This window comes from Cydia pomonella, chromosome 27 (assembly GCF_033807575.1).
Source record: "Cydia pomonella isolate Wapato2018A chromosome 27, ilCydPomo1, whole genome shotgun sequence".
Classification (NCBI taxonomy): Eukaryota; Metazoa; Arthropoda; class Insecta; order Lepidoptera; family Tortricidae; genus Cydia; species Cydia pomonella.
In genome coordinates, this window is record NC_084729.1 from 2627610 (window position 1) to 2641774 (window position 14165).

The 14165-nt window shown below is 41.1% G+C and overlaps 2 protein-coding genes across 2 annotated transcripts; one reads left to right on the forward strand and one right to left on the reverse strand.

Moving 5' to 3' along the window:
- Window positions 1–247: 247 nt before the first annotated feature.
- Window positions 248–1294, forward strand: LOC133532650 (WD repeat domain-containing protein 83). Its single transcript, XM_061871409.1, has one exon. It carries the CDS (start codon window positions 323–325, stop codon window positions 1220–1222), a length of 900 nt encoding a protein of 299 aa, XP_061727393.1. The 5' UTR covers window positions 248–322; the 3' UTR covers window positions 1223–1294.
- LOC133532651 (histone-lysine N-methyltransferase PRDM9-like) lies at window positions 1278–8288 on the reverse strand. The gene is made up of 4 exons (XM_061871410.1): window positions 7080–8288; window positions 6200–6345; window positions 3994–4109; window positions 1278–3223 (listed from the first exon to the last, which is right to left on the reverse strand). Exons 1-4 carry the CDS (start codon window positions 7200–7202, stop codon window positions 2301–2303), a joined length of 1308 nt encoding a protein of 435 aa, XP_061727394.1. The 5' UTR covers window positions 7203–8288; the 3' UTR covers window positions 1278–2300.
- Between the last annotated feature and the right edge of the window lie 5877 nt (window positions 8289–14165).

The following is a 14165-nucleotide window of genomic DNA, read 5'->3' on the forward strand; positions in this document are numbered from 1 at the left end:
TTGGCATTATGCGGGCATTCTTTTTAATTTAGAGCGCTCAAATAGCACCATAAATCTAAAATAAGTGATTGACTTCAATTTCTTTTCCGATCAAATCGGTCGAAGGGTCGAAGTACGTGTTGACTGGGCGCTAGACGAGATTGACACCAATTTTTTTCCTGATTGGGTTTATTAATTCGGCTAATAAACTAGTATCCAAATCTAGAATAGTTTTTTATAGTATTTTAAATGACAGTAAATTAACTGTCACTGTCATATTAGTTGACTGCTGTGCTGTTTGTGTTGTCATCTGTTTCGCCTTTATGTTTCATATTTTTACATTATGACTGAATTAAAACCATTGGTTACACTAAAATGTAAGCAACAAGTCATACGAGCTGTACGTTTCAACATTGACGGAACTTACTGCCTCACTTGCGGCGCGGACAAGAAGATCAAACTATGGAATCCTCACCGGCAGCTCTTACTTAAAACTTACGGAGGACACGCGAATGAGGTCCTGGATGCCGCCGGGAGCTGCGACAGCAGTCAGATTATATCCTGCAGCGCTGATAAATCAGTAATTCTCTGGGATGTAACGACGGGGCAGCCGCTGAGACGATACCGCGGGCACGCCAGCTCAGTGACTCGCGTTAAGTACAACGAGGAGTCTACTATGGCTGTGTCCGGCTCTGTAGACAACACAGTCGCCTTTTGGGACGTTCTAAGCCGTCGCCAAGAGCCTGTGCAGGTTTTAAAAGACGCTAAAGACACTATAACCTCAATACAAGTGACTGATTACGAAGTTGTGACATGCTCTGTAGATTCCCACGTAAGACGGTATGATATGAGAGTGGGGAAGATGTTTTCAGACTATATTGGACATATAATAACTTATGGGAGCTTAACTCATGATGGCCAGTGTTATATTCTAAGTTGTGCAGATAGTACTGTTAAGTTATTTGATAAGGATTCTGGGGAGTTGCTAAATACATTCACTGGTCATGAGAGTAAAGACTTTTTGCTAGAAAATGCAGTGAATGCTAAAGACAGTCATATTATCTCTGGCTCGGCAACAGGGGAAATATTTTTCTGGGATTTAATTAGTAGTAATGTTACTTGCAAGTTAGTTCATAATAAGAATAAGCCTGTAGTATCTTTAAGCCACCATCCTACAGAAGATTACTTGTTGTCGGCTTGTGAGGATGAAATCATTTTGTGGGGTGATGTCCTTCTACCATAAAATGGACTGTTAAAACTTAGTTATGCACAAATAAAATTTAATTTAATAAAAGTGGTTCATTGATTTGCTTTATTTCTCTAGCTTTTCAGAACACCATGGTAAATTAAAATACATTAACAATTAAAAATAATTCAATCATAATCACATAAAAAATCAACACAATGCTAAGAATCATCACAATTAAAATAAGTAGACTTAGGATTTTGGCAGCATACCATGGTTCTAGAATCCATGGAGTCGCAAACTTTTATTTTTTCAAAGTCAGAGTAAATATTACATGTATATGTATATGTAAAAATTACGTGAATTCTAGTAAACAGAATAAACGATTGGGGTATGGGGTAGGAGGGTCGTTTTTGGAACATATAATTTTTTTTCTTTTACAATCGAAAAGAATTGTTAGATACAGTTTTTTCTCCAATCAATATTTAATAAGATAAGATCAGAGAAGAGGAGGGTTCTTCAGTACATCTTGGTAAATATTGAATGGAGAATAGAAGTGGACATAACATAACACTCTTATTAGGCGGATCCACACAGAGCCAGCATACGCGCGAGGCAATTTTCTCACGCACAAACCGGCCAGTGTAGACGTGACGCCGCCCCGGATGAGGAGCTGGGGCGGCGCGCACGTTTTCGTTGCCTGATCGCGCCGCCTCGGCCGAGGCACGTCTACACTGGTCGCTTTGTGGGTGAGGAAATTGCCTCGTGCGTATACTCTCTCTGTGTGGACCCGCCTAATTAAACACATTCTTTACAATTGTAAAACAGAAATATAATTTTTTTCATCAGACATTTTCTGTCCCAAAACCAAGACTCCATAGATTCTAAACCACGGTATGCTACCAAAAGTCCTAAGCCTGAAAACAAGTTATATTATGTTACATAAACAAAACAACATTCAAATTATAGACTTTCCAATTTATCAGTCCTCGTTTATGAATAATTATAATACCCTATTTAAATTTATTATTAAAATCATAGTTTATAAATTGTTCATTAAACAACATATTATTTAAGTCATTTGGTTAACATTTATAAAAATTATCTCATTATAAGTTCTTCAGGAAAGTTGAATTTAGAATGTCTGGTTTACCTCAGGTTTTTCATTACTGTGTACTTTCATGTGGCGCTTCAAACGGTATGGCTGTCTAAAACCGGACTTGCAAATCTCGCATGTGTATGGTTTATCTTGGCTATGCGTCATCATGTGCCTTCTTACGCACGAGGGTGTTCTGAATGGTTTCCCACAAATAGTGCATTTGTGAAGTCTCTGTTCTGTATGAGTTTTGAAATGAGTGATAAATTCACTTTCTATATGAAACGTCAACTTACATATTGTGCAATCATATGTTTTTTCCTGGTGAAGTATCAGATGCGTTTGTAATTTTTTACTTGTTTCAAATTTGTCTTTGCAAATCTTACAAGTAAATTTTTCATGTGTCTTTGCATGCCTTTGTAAGTACTTGCTATACGGAGTTTTATACTCGCATATATCACATTTATATTCAAGCGTGTTATGAGTTTCCATATGCTGTTTTAAATGACCATTTCTTTCAGTTTTATAATCGCATATGGTGCAAGCTTTGTAATTTTTCTTTGAATTATGAATTTTAATATCATGGTTGATAAACTCCCATTTATTCAAAAATGCGCCCTCACAGATTGGGCATGAATATGTTTTAACTTTGTTATCAATATTTGTAGCTACATTTTTAACATAACTATCTGTTATGTCATTGATAATGGGTTTTCCATCAACTATCTGTCTATTGTTACTGTTATTATTCTCATTTTGACTAATATTTTCATTTTGCTCATTCAAATGACTTTTTAAAAATTCACCCTCAGAGGAACATTTATTCTCATCATAAATTGGTGCAACTTCCAGAGGCTCTGGGATGTGCACATTTTCTTTGTTATCAACGGAAGTCTCAGTAATAAGCTTCTCTTCATGAAGTATTTTAGAGATTACGTCGTTTTCAGCTTCACATTTTACTGCTGAAAAACAATAATATTAATAATTAACTTTGTTTAGTCACACGAACCTGGCCGCCACCATACAATCTAAGCTCTCATTTTAAAACGACGTCAGATATAACATAACTATGCGTCAAAATGGTCGAAAAACCAACAGAGTAGAGAATTAGGTGATTGGATTAGATACGTATTTCTATGTACTTCATTTCGCTCTAAGGGCACCAAGGGGAATTGGGTACTTGACACATGTTGAATATTATAACAAAATTTAGTTAGATGGATAGAAAATGAACCATCCATTATAAAAAAGTGGAATTTAAAAAATTATATTGCGATTATAAAAAAATACAAAACTCGGAAAATCTCAAAAAAAAAAAAAAAATTGTCTTTCAAAAATAGAAAAGAAAATGGTACCATTCGATTCCTTATATTTTATTGAAAAATTAATTGTATGACTATACACATAAACGCAATATTTCAGGGTCAAAATGGCAATTTCCTTGATCTTCCATACATTTAGGACAGACTTATATGATGTGACGTCACATCACCTTATCATTTTGTTAGAGGCGTTTCAATCGTCGAGTGGAAGCGTCAGACTTTAACTTTCATTTCTGATCTTTGTGTTGCTTAAATACCATGAGTCTTATATAGACATTTGTTCCTCAGGAAAATCAAGATCGTTTGACATTATTTACAAAAAACAGTCAAGTAGCCAATTTCATTGCAGAACTGAGATATCGGTATTTTAGTCAAAATGTCGTCGTTCAGTGAAGCGAGGCATTATTTACCGAGTGTCTGTGTGCAGGGCGCGTGGTACCGCCGCAGGTCCACGCGCAGCTCGCTGGCGAACTCGCTCCCGTAGAACACCAGCAGCTCCGTGAAGCTAGGGATTATTTTTATTGTCCTAAGAAAAACGTTTTTATTATTTTAACTTTACACAAGCCTTATTGAGCTTACTGTGGGACTTAGTCAATTTGTGTAATAATGTCCTATAATATTTATTTATTTATTTTATTTTTACGTTGCCTTGACGAAAATTCAGTCAGTGATACTGAAACGCTAAGTATGTCTGCTGACTATAGTAGTATAGAGCCGCGAGCAGCTGACGTATTTGTAGACTATGTGATGTGTACTATAGTAGATGCAAACCAAACTGACGACCGGGGTCATATTACTATCTCTCTCACTCTACCTATAACCACGCGAGTGTGAATGAGAAGTTTTATGACCCCGGTCGTCAGATTGGTTTGCGGCTACTATAGTCCGGTGCTCGCCTGTAGTACAGCTGACCCTGGTACTGGAACGCCACAGGGTTCTGCTCGCTGAAGTGCCGCGAGCAGTTGACGTAGCGCATCCAGTTGGACTTGTTGTGTCTAGTCTAGTACTCGTGCTAGTCCAGTACTCGCCTGTAGTACAGCTGGCCCTGGTACTGGAACGCCACAAGGTTCTGCTCGCTGAAGTGCCGCGAGCAGTTGACGTAGCGCATCCAGTTGGACTTGTTGTGTCTAGTCTAGTACTCGTGCTAGTCCAGTACTCGCCTGTAGTACAGCTGGCCCTGGTACTGGAACGCCACAAGGTTCTGCTCGCTGAAGTGCCGCGAGCAGTTGACGTAGCGCATCCAGTTGGACTTGTTGTGTCTAGTCTAGTACTCGTGCTAGTCCAGTACTCGCCTGTAGTACAGCTGGCCCTGGTAGGTACTGGAACGCCACAAGGTTCTGCTCGCTGAAGTGCCGCGAGCAGTTGACGTAGCGCATCCAGTTAGACTTGTTGTGTCTAGTCTAGTACTCGTGCTAGTCCAGTACTCGCCTGTAGTACAGCTGGCCCTGGTACTGGAACGCCACAAGGTTCTGCTCGCTGAAGTGCCGCGAGCAGTTGACGTAGCGCATCCAGTTGGACTTGTTGTGTCTAGTCTAGTACTCGTGCTAGTCCAGTACTCGCCTGTAGTACATCTGGCCCTGGTACTGGAACGCCACAAGGTTCTGCTCGCTGAAGTGCCGCGAGCAGTTGATGTAGCGCATCCAGTTGGACTTGTTGTGTCTAGTCTAGTACTCGTGCAAGTCCAGTACTCGCCTGTAGTACAGCTGGCCCTGGTACTGGAACGCCACAAGGTTCTGCTCGCTGAAGTGCCGCGAGCAGTTGACGTAGCGCATCCAGTTGGACTTGTTGTGTCTAGTCTAGTACTCGTGCAAGTCCAGTACTCGCCTGTAGTACAGCTGGCCCTGGTACTGGAACGCCACAAGGTTCTGCTCGCTAAAGTGCCGGGAGCAGTTGACGTAGCGCATCCAGTTGGACTTGTTGTGTCTAGTCTAGTACTCGTGCTAGTCCAGTACTCGCCTGTACTACAGCTGGCCCTGGTACTGGAACGCCACAAGGTTCTGCTCGCTGAAGTGCCGCGAGCAGTTGACGTAGCGCATCCAGTTGGACTTGTTGTGTCTAGTCTAGTACTCGTGCAAGTCCAGTACTCGCCTGTAGTACAGCTGGCCCTGGTACTGGAACGCCACAAGGTTCTGCTCGCTGAAGTGCCGCGAGCAGTTGACGTAGCGCATCCAGTTGGACTTGTTGTGTCTAGTCTAGTACTCGTGCTAGTCCAGTACTCGCCTGTAGTACAGCTGGCCCTGGTACTGGAACGCCACAAGGTTCTGCTCGCTGAAGTGCCGCGAGCAGTTGACGTAGCGCATCCAGTTGGACTTGTTGTGTCTAGTCTAGTACTCGTGCAAGTCCAGTACTCGCCTGTAGTACAGCTGGCCCTGGTACTGGAACGCCACAAGGTTCTGCTCGCTAAAGTGCCGCGAGCAGTTGACGTAGCGCATCCAGTTGGACTTGTTGTGTCTAGTCTAGTACTCGTGCTAGTCCAGTACTCGCCTGTAGTACAGCTGGCCCTGGTACTGGAACGCCACAAGGTTCTGCTCGCTGAAGTGCCGCGAGTAGTTGACGTAGCGCATCCAGTTAGACTTGTTGTGTCTAGTCTAGTACTCGTGCAAGTCCAGTACTCGCCTGTAGTACAGCTGGCCCTGGTACTGGAACGCCACAAGGTTCTGCTCGCTAAAGTGCCGCGAGCAGTTGACGTAGCGCATCCAGTTGGACTTGTTGGCGTCGCGCGCGTCCAGAACGTGTGAGGGCTTGCGCTCTCGGTCGAAAATCTATACAAGATAATGCGAGTTTAGGTTGGGTACATTTCGAAGTGTGTAAATGACCCCTAGTGTAAATTTATTCGATAGCGTGACGTGACGTACGCGTTTGCGTTAAGTCTCATTTGGTATGGGATTTAGAAACAGCGCGCCAAGCGTTTTGGAAACTCAAAATCCCATAAAAAATGAGACTTAACGTCACGTTTCGCTATCGAATAATTTTACACTAGGGGTACTGATTTGCACTTTTGAAAACTTTCCAACAGCACAGCACGAAAGTTATCAAAAGTACCAAATAATCACTTTGCAATTTTTTGAAAACTTCTCATTTTATTTATACTATGTCGGTGGCAAATAAGCATACGGCCCGATGGTAAGCAGTCTACGTAGCCTATGGACGCCTGCAACTCCAGATAAGGAACATGCGCGTTGCTGACCCTAATACTACGCACCCTTGTTGAGCTCTGGCAACCTTACCGGCAGGAAAACAACACTATGAGTAAGGTCTAGTGTTATTTGGCTGCGGTTTTCTGTAAAGTGGAGGTACTTCCCCAGTTGGGCTCTGCTCTACATCTGGAATGATATCCGCTGTGCTGTACCACACAAAGCGACATTCACAGGACCTTTAACCTAGATAGATAGGGTTAAATTTTACATACCTAATTTCTGACACCTGAATGCCCATTAAAGGGTTAAGGGATCTCATATATTTCGGACGTGTACATACCTACCTGATAGACACCTACCTGCCAACAGTAGGACGAGGTCACGGCGCGGGTCTTCAGGCCCCGATAGGGCCCGAAGCGGACCCCTGAGGGCAGCGTCAGCGTACTGAACACTCCTATCCCTGCACCTGCATCATGTATCATGGGTTTGTCACAGGATTTACCACACCAGCTAGTAAAACGGCTATTTATTCTTCCAAAACTGATTAGGAAGTTGCATGTTATTCACAAGTGTGGCAAAGTGGACGTTTAAAGTGATGATTTTGATTGTTAAATATTTCTCTCCTCCAGTTAGTGGTGAAATATTTTGTGTTTCACTCAGTAGCAAAAGTTTATCCCTGGTGTCTTCAATCAAACCCTCGCTACGCTCAAGATTCAACTTTTTGAACAACTCGCTACGCTCCTGTCTCAATTTTAGAATGTTTTGCTTGGGTATTAATATTAGCACGAGGGTTCAACAACATTTTGCCCCCTTGCAAAACATAACTATTATAGATGTCGCCAGCATAGGTTTCCTCAAGTTTCTAGGTTTTAGCTTACAGAGCAGCAGCATCTAGGTCATAAAACTCCAAAAAATACAAAATTTTACATTGTTGTTAGGATTGACTTGCAATAATATGTTACTTATGGAAGGTGGAGGTAGGGAAAGAAATCTCCATATACCAAAAAGTGTCATCAAATAACGCCTAGATTCTTAGCTACTCTAGCGCTACTCTGGAGAGATTTGGAACTATTATTTATAGCTGACAGCTGGACACTTTTAGCGCTACTCTGGAGAGATTTGGAACTATTATTTATAGCTGACAGCTGGACACTTTTAGCGCTACTCTGGAGAGATTTGGAACTATTATTTATAGCTGACAGCTGGACATTTTTGCAACAGTTCTATCATACGAGATTTCTTTCCTTTTATATCCACACTCCATAATTTAACAAACCCGAAAACACGAAAAAAAAAATACTCTCCCATAGAAATTATCATGGTCAGACAGCCATAATGTATGAAAAAGCTAATTTTTTTTTGCGATTTCGGGGTTGGTCCCATAGTAAAAGTTGCTCAGTATGACCTATATATTCACCCCGTAAATTATTGCAGGTGACTAAATAAATACCATGTATAATGTTGTTAGATATAAGTACTTGTTTTTGTCTGTTTGTATATTTAATTTGTTGCTGCATTATCGCATTGGGTTCAGCCTGTAATGATAATTGTGTGTGTGGAAATAAAATAAATAATAGTTCAAAGTTGGTATACCTGGTATGGTGGTCGGAGCCAGGTGCAGGAAGGCGCGGGGGAGGGTCAGGGCGGCGCGCGGGACGGGGGGCCCCGTCGGGGACGGCACCTACATATGTTATACAACGTGTGGTATTCCGTGTAAGGTGGGTTGGGATCACTTCGGAATCGGGGTAATTGACGACCGCTTTTGGTTAGACATAATTTAAAGAATAATGGTAGAAATAGGTTTTTACCGTAATTGTTATATTTCTAAATAAAAAAAGTGTTTCAGTACCAAAAAAAGTCCAAAAACATTTAACATTGACAGTTACTCCTGTCATAGGGATCAATATATATAGTGGGTTAGTGACCCTGCCTACGAAGCCGATGGTCCTGGGTACGGTATTCATTTGTGTGATGAACTCAGATATTTGTTCTTGAGCTATGGGTGTTTTCTATGTATATCAATATGTGTTTATATATATAAGTATGTGTATATCGTCGCCTAGTACCCATAGTTGGACAGGTCTGTGGTACAAGCTTTGCTTAGTTTGGGGCTAAGTGGATCTGCGTAAGATGTTCCCTATTATTTATTATTATTAATTATGAAAATTGCTAATATATATCTACTACGTGTAGGTGCACAAGCACTTTATATTATAGCGACAGTATGCAAGAAGTAAGCGTTGCAGTACCATTAAGCGTTGTTATAGTATGTCATATTAACCGGTTTAGAATAATAAAAACCGGTTTCTGCCTATGTCGGCACGTGTCTTTGTTTACGCGGAACACCACCAAGCCGGCCGGCCGGTTCGTCGCTTGTCGAATAAACCAGTTTATTTAGTTTACAATAAAGTTCTTCAAACGTTCGCGTTTTTATGAAAGTTCGGACTCTGATCAAAATAAACCGGTTTTTACCGCTATTTTTAAAACCGGTTCCGAGCGTTGGTTACAGCAGATACCTATGTATGTAATTAAAAGCAAGGCTCGGACCCGATTTATAAAATACCGGTAAATATCGGTTTCCATCCGAAATTTTATGAGAACGTGAACGTTTTCAAAACTTTAATGTAACCTAAAAAACCGGTTTATACGACGAGCGAAGAAACGGCTGGCCGGCCTGGTCGTGTCCCACGTAAACCTAGACGCCGACGTAGGAAGAAACCGGTTACTATTGAACCGATTAATTGGACAAGACCTGTTCTCATAAAAACCGGTTTAAAAATAAAGGTTTTTCGAGCGCAACCGAAATTAAAAGGCCAATTACATGATAACGGTTTGGAAATTTAACTGGTTTCCGGGCCTTGATTGAAAGTACAAAGGCGAACTTATTCCTATGATATGAGGGATGCTTAGTATTCGTCAGCACATTATTACTGGTGAATCTGAGACTACCTTTATTAGAAAACTAAAAGAGCTACTGATTTCTAAAAATTATTACTCCTTAAATGATTTTTTAAATGATAAGTTTTAAAAATATAGTTAATATATATAAAATAATATTAGATTACATAGTGCCTTCCTCCATATTTGCTGCGCCCAACAGGGTACATAATGTGAAAACATAGAATTAAGATTACCACCTGTATTTAACCATTATGTGCAATAAATGTATTGAGTATTGAGTATTGAATTCTCAATGTGACTACCTCGTCGTCGGGAATGACCAGCAGCGGCCCGTGGATGGAGCAGTACTCAAACACGTAGTCGCCACAGCTCGAGCAAACTGGAATCAAGCTATATTTATTATTATATTTATTTTTAGCTATTATTTATTTATTTTTGGCGAAAATCCACAAAAAAATGTTTAGCTTTCATCCTACGAGTTGGACCGAGCTACTCTGCGTGGCATGGTATCTGCACACCATGGTGACATGGTATTGCATGACAAAGTATGATAATATCATTAATATCAAATTACTTTATCTGGAATATCCGCAACAACAAGCTAAGCCAATTGCCAATAAAGAAATAAATAAACATACTAAAACTTACTAAATTCAATTCAAATTCAAAATTCAAAAATTTATCCTGCAAGTAGGCCTCAAGGGCTCTTTTACAAGCCAATACAACATTTATAGTAACATCATATAGTGACATGAAAAATACATAACAACATTTATAAATACAACAGCCAATACCTGGGTAAACATTACATTATAATAATCTTAAAATAAATAATTACTACAATACAATAGAGATGTATAGTCTCTATGGTTAAAAACAAATTAAATCTGGAGATGTAAAAGGTCCCCAATGTCAGAATACTAATACTAATAAAATTTGGAGGTGTAAAAGTCTCTCCAAGTGTCAAAATAAAAATTATACTAAATAACTAAGAACTTAAACTAAAGATAAAAAATTTGGCCCAAATCGCCGTCAATGGGCAAGGTGCCTAGAAAGCTGGCCGTATTTCCGCGCTGTATGGCGATACTTATACGCTGTACGAAATAGCGCCCAGTGATATATCAAATTACTTTAATAATATGACGTATATAATGACTCGTCACTTTTCTCCTGTTCAATTTGGAGCAAGTCAGCTTAGCCTGCTCTACGCGTTACATTCCTACTGACTACAGATGTGGACGGACTAAAATACAAAACAATATATATAAAGAAGTGGTGGTGGAGTAGATATGACGTCCAATGAGCTTTTCGGAACTTATGTACGAAATATCATTTGATATTTTACCACTAGCTTTTCGGCGAAGAAAAACATCGAGAGGAAACCTGCATACATCTGCGAAGAAATTAAAAGGTGTATGTGAAGTCCCCAATTCGCATTGGACCAGCGTGGGGACTATAGCCCAAGCCCTCTCGCGCATGAGAGGAGGCCTGTGCCAAGCAGTGGGACGTATATGGGCTGAATTATTAAATATAAAGAAAATAAATGAAACTTACAAATAAAGTTGTCGAAACTAGGCTCCTCCGGTTCATAATAAGAAACGCGATTTCGATTACGCTTTGCACGACTCATTTTAAACGAGAATTTATTTTTACGTAAGAAAAATATAAAAATGTAAATAACTGGCTGGACTGAGAGTGGGTGTGAATAGTGTTTCCCGCCAAAGTTTCCTTTTTTTCTCGAAACTTTTTTTAGGGTGCGTTCAGGAACATGTAAGAGTACAAACTTGGTAGTAAGAATGCATACATATCGCAATAAGCTCCATACTTGGCGTAAAACTTAGCATGAAAACTTACCGTGGGCCGACCCGTTTTTGCACATCACACACACCCAGATTGTAAATAACCGCTACTATAGTCAATATTGACAAAATAATAAAATACAAAAATTTCACAACATGAATAATAAACTAAATCTAACTACAATTAAAATAACTAAAGCTAAAAATTAAAAATACCTATCAAAATTTTGCGCCCTTGGTAGGGTGCCCATCACGCAGGCAGCGTTCCCGCGCTGGATTGCGATTGCAATTCTCTGCGCGAAAAAGCTGCCCGCGCGGGGGTCGCCCGTTGCCTCCCTCAGCCGCTTGCCCAGCGCCTTGTGGAGTATCTGTGCCCCTCTGCCCCACGAACCAAGTGTCTCGACGCCAAACGCAACGAATTCGTATTGAGCGCCGAGACAGCTATATTTGGCTACCTTTTGACGCTCCCGAGTGTCCGCCGCCGCACCAGCATGCCTGCTGGTCGATGGAAGGTAGGAAGCCGCTAGCGTGTCAGCACAAGTGGCGTCCCATACCAACGCGCGGCCCATCTTCCAGGGAATTAACGACATCCCGTCAGGGCGTTTACCGTCGTTCCGCACTATTTGGGGCTCCAGAGCGGCGGGAATGCCGGCACTGACGAGTGCCCTTCTTAGGATGTCGTTAAGGGCGGCATGGCGAGACAAGCGGCCGGCACCCGAAGAGCAGGCGAGCCCATGGTGTCCGAGGCGATCTACATGTGATCCACAAGACGCGCAGTCGTGGTCGGCACAGAGTGCAACTCCAAGCCGGAGACCGGCGGCTATGCGAAGCGTCTCTGGGTCGATAAAGGTGCCGGTGTTAGGCGAAGGATACGCGTGGAGCCAGTGACCTGACTCTGGCCTAGATGATGCCAGGAGCCTCGCTCGGTCCCTGCCTGTCGCGGTGTCTAAAAGTGAGTTTAGAGTGGAGGCTGAAGCTATGTTATCCCAGGCCCTTTGTATCTTCGGTCGAGACGGAACGTTTTGACTCGGTCCAGCTAGCCAGGCATTCGAGGCCTCAACCAGGCCCGCGATCTCGCAGTTTGTAGCCGGAGAGGCTTGGAGAATTTTACCTGCGAGATCGGAGGAGCTATGAATTGAGGCCAAGAATGCCGGCAGAGCAACACTTGAAATTTTACGGGTACCCAAACCACCATATCTTATCGGTAAGGTGGCTACTATAGTCTGTCAAGTCCTTAAAAAAAACGGGAAATTTAAAAATGAAGACGCGAATAATAATCCCATAAAAAATATGAATTTTCGCCTTTTCCTTTGGCAGTTGTTTGACAGACCATAAAGAGCTCTATCGATCTTGCAACTATAATCTGGCAAACCAAATTTAGTCAGTAAATAAGAAAAAAAAACTATACCTACTCATTCCTATTTTTGGTGCTAGTACTAGCGTAAGACAAAGACAGCATGATTCTCTGTTTGAAATAAGCATGAATCTAGTATTAAGTACGCCACTTTTTAATATTTAACAAATTGAACACATATACACAGCGAAAGAATAAGGATCAAAGTCAAATGGCGTTCTAAAAGTTTAAATTACGTGTCGAAAGATGGTAGTAAATTTACGTCGCTACAAAGTTCAATCAATTTTTCGTGTTATGGCTCCATCAAGGTGTTGATGATTCTGCCAATGTCGAGGTTGGATAAGACACGGCTAGTATATGAATCTTATTTCTTTGACAATACACCTCTATTCAAATTCAGAAACAATTACTTATGAAAGAAAAATAATGTAAATTATCGCATATGATTTATAATTCTTACATATTTGCAGTCACTTATTTTTCAAAAAAAGACACGTCAAAATCGCTTACTTTCTTTCTAGAAAACGGACTATACTTCTGCGAATTATCTAATCTCATAGGGAGTATTTCTGCAATGTTCTGCCGCCAGAGTGCAGGGCGGCTACCGGGAAAATCGTAATTCGTCAATTGCGGGCATTTTTCTCTGTCACTCTAATTACGTCTTAGTGAGAGTAAAAGAGAAACATCCCCGCAATTTGCGAATTACGATTTTTGCGGTAGGCCCCCAGCAATAGCACCTTTCGTAAACCATAGAGCAGGGGTGGCCAACAGGTCGATCGCGACTGTTAGTCCAGTCGATCGTGGCAAGGCAAAAAATATAAATACGTAGGCCGGTTTAATTTAAGGTTTTAAAAAGTATGTAATTGGTAGATCGCACAGGGTTTCGTTAGTAAACAGGAGATCGTGGGTCTAATCAAGTTGGCCATCCCTGCCATAGAGTAACTTATACATACTGTGCCTAAAACTGTTTTAAGTTTTCGCAGATAAAAAATATGATATTGATGCATCAAGGAGGTTTGTTTACAAAGGGCCTACCGGGAAACGCGAATATCGAAATTTCGATATCTGCCTCTTCATCGCTCGAATAAGCAAGAGTGATAGAGAGGTTAGATAACGAAATGTCGATTTTCTTGTTTCGCAGTAGACCCTCAGTTTGTGATGGATTGTGGTAGTGGCGCCCCCTACGCAGAGTTTCGCGTAATATTCCCTATTCTCATTCTTATATCAGTGTCATCAGTAAAATATTTCGACCGGTCAAACCCATTGGTTAACGGTTGTCTGGAACAGATCGCTGTTTAGCGAAAAGTCCGCCTGTTGTTACCTACATATTTTGTACCATTTTTTTTGTAGTGCATTTTATTATTATTGGTTTGATCGAGAATAAAAAAGTG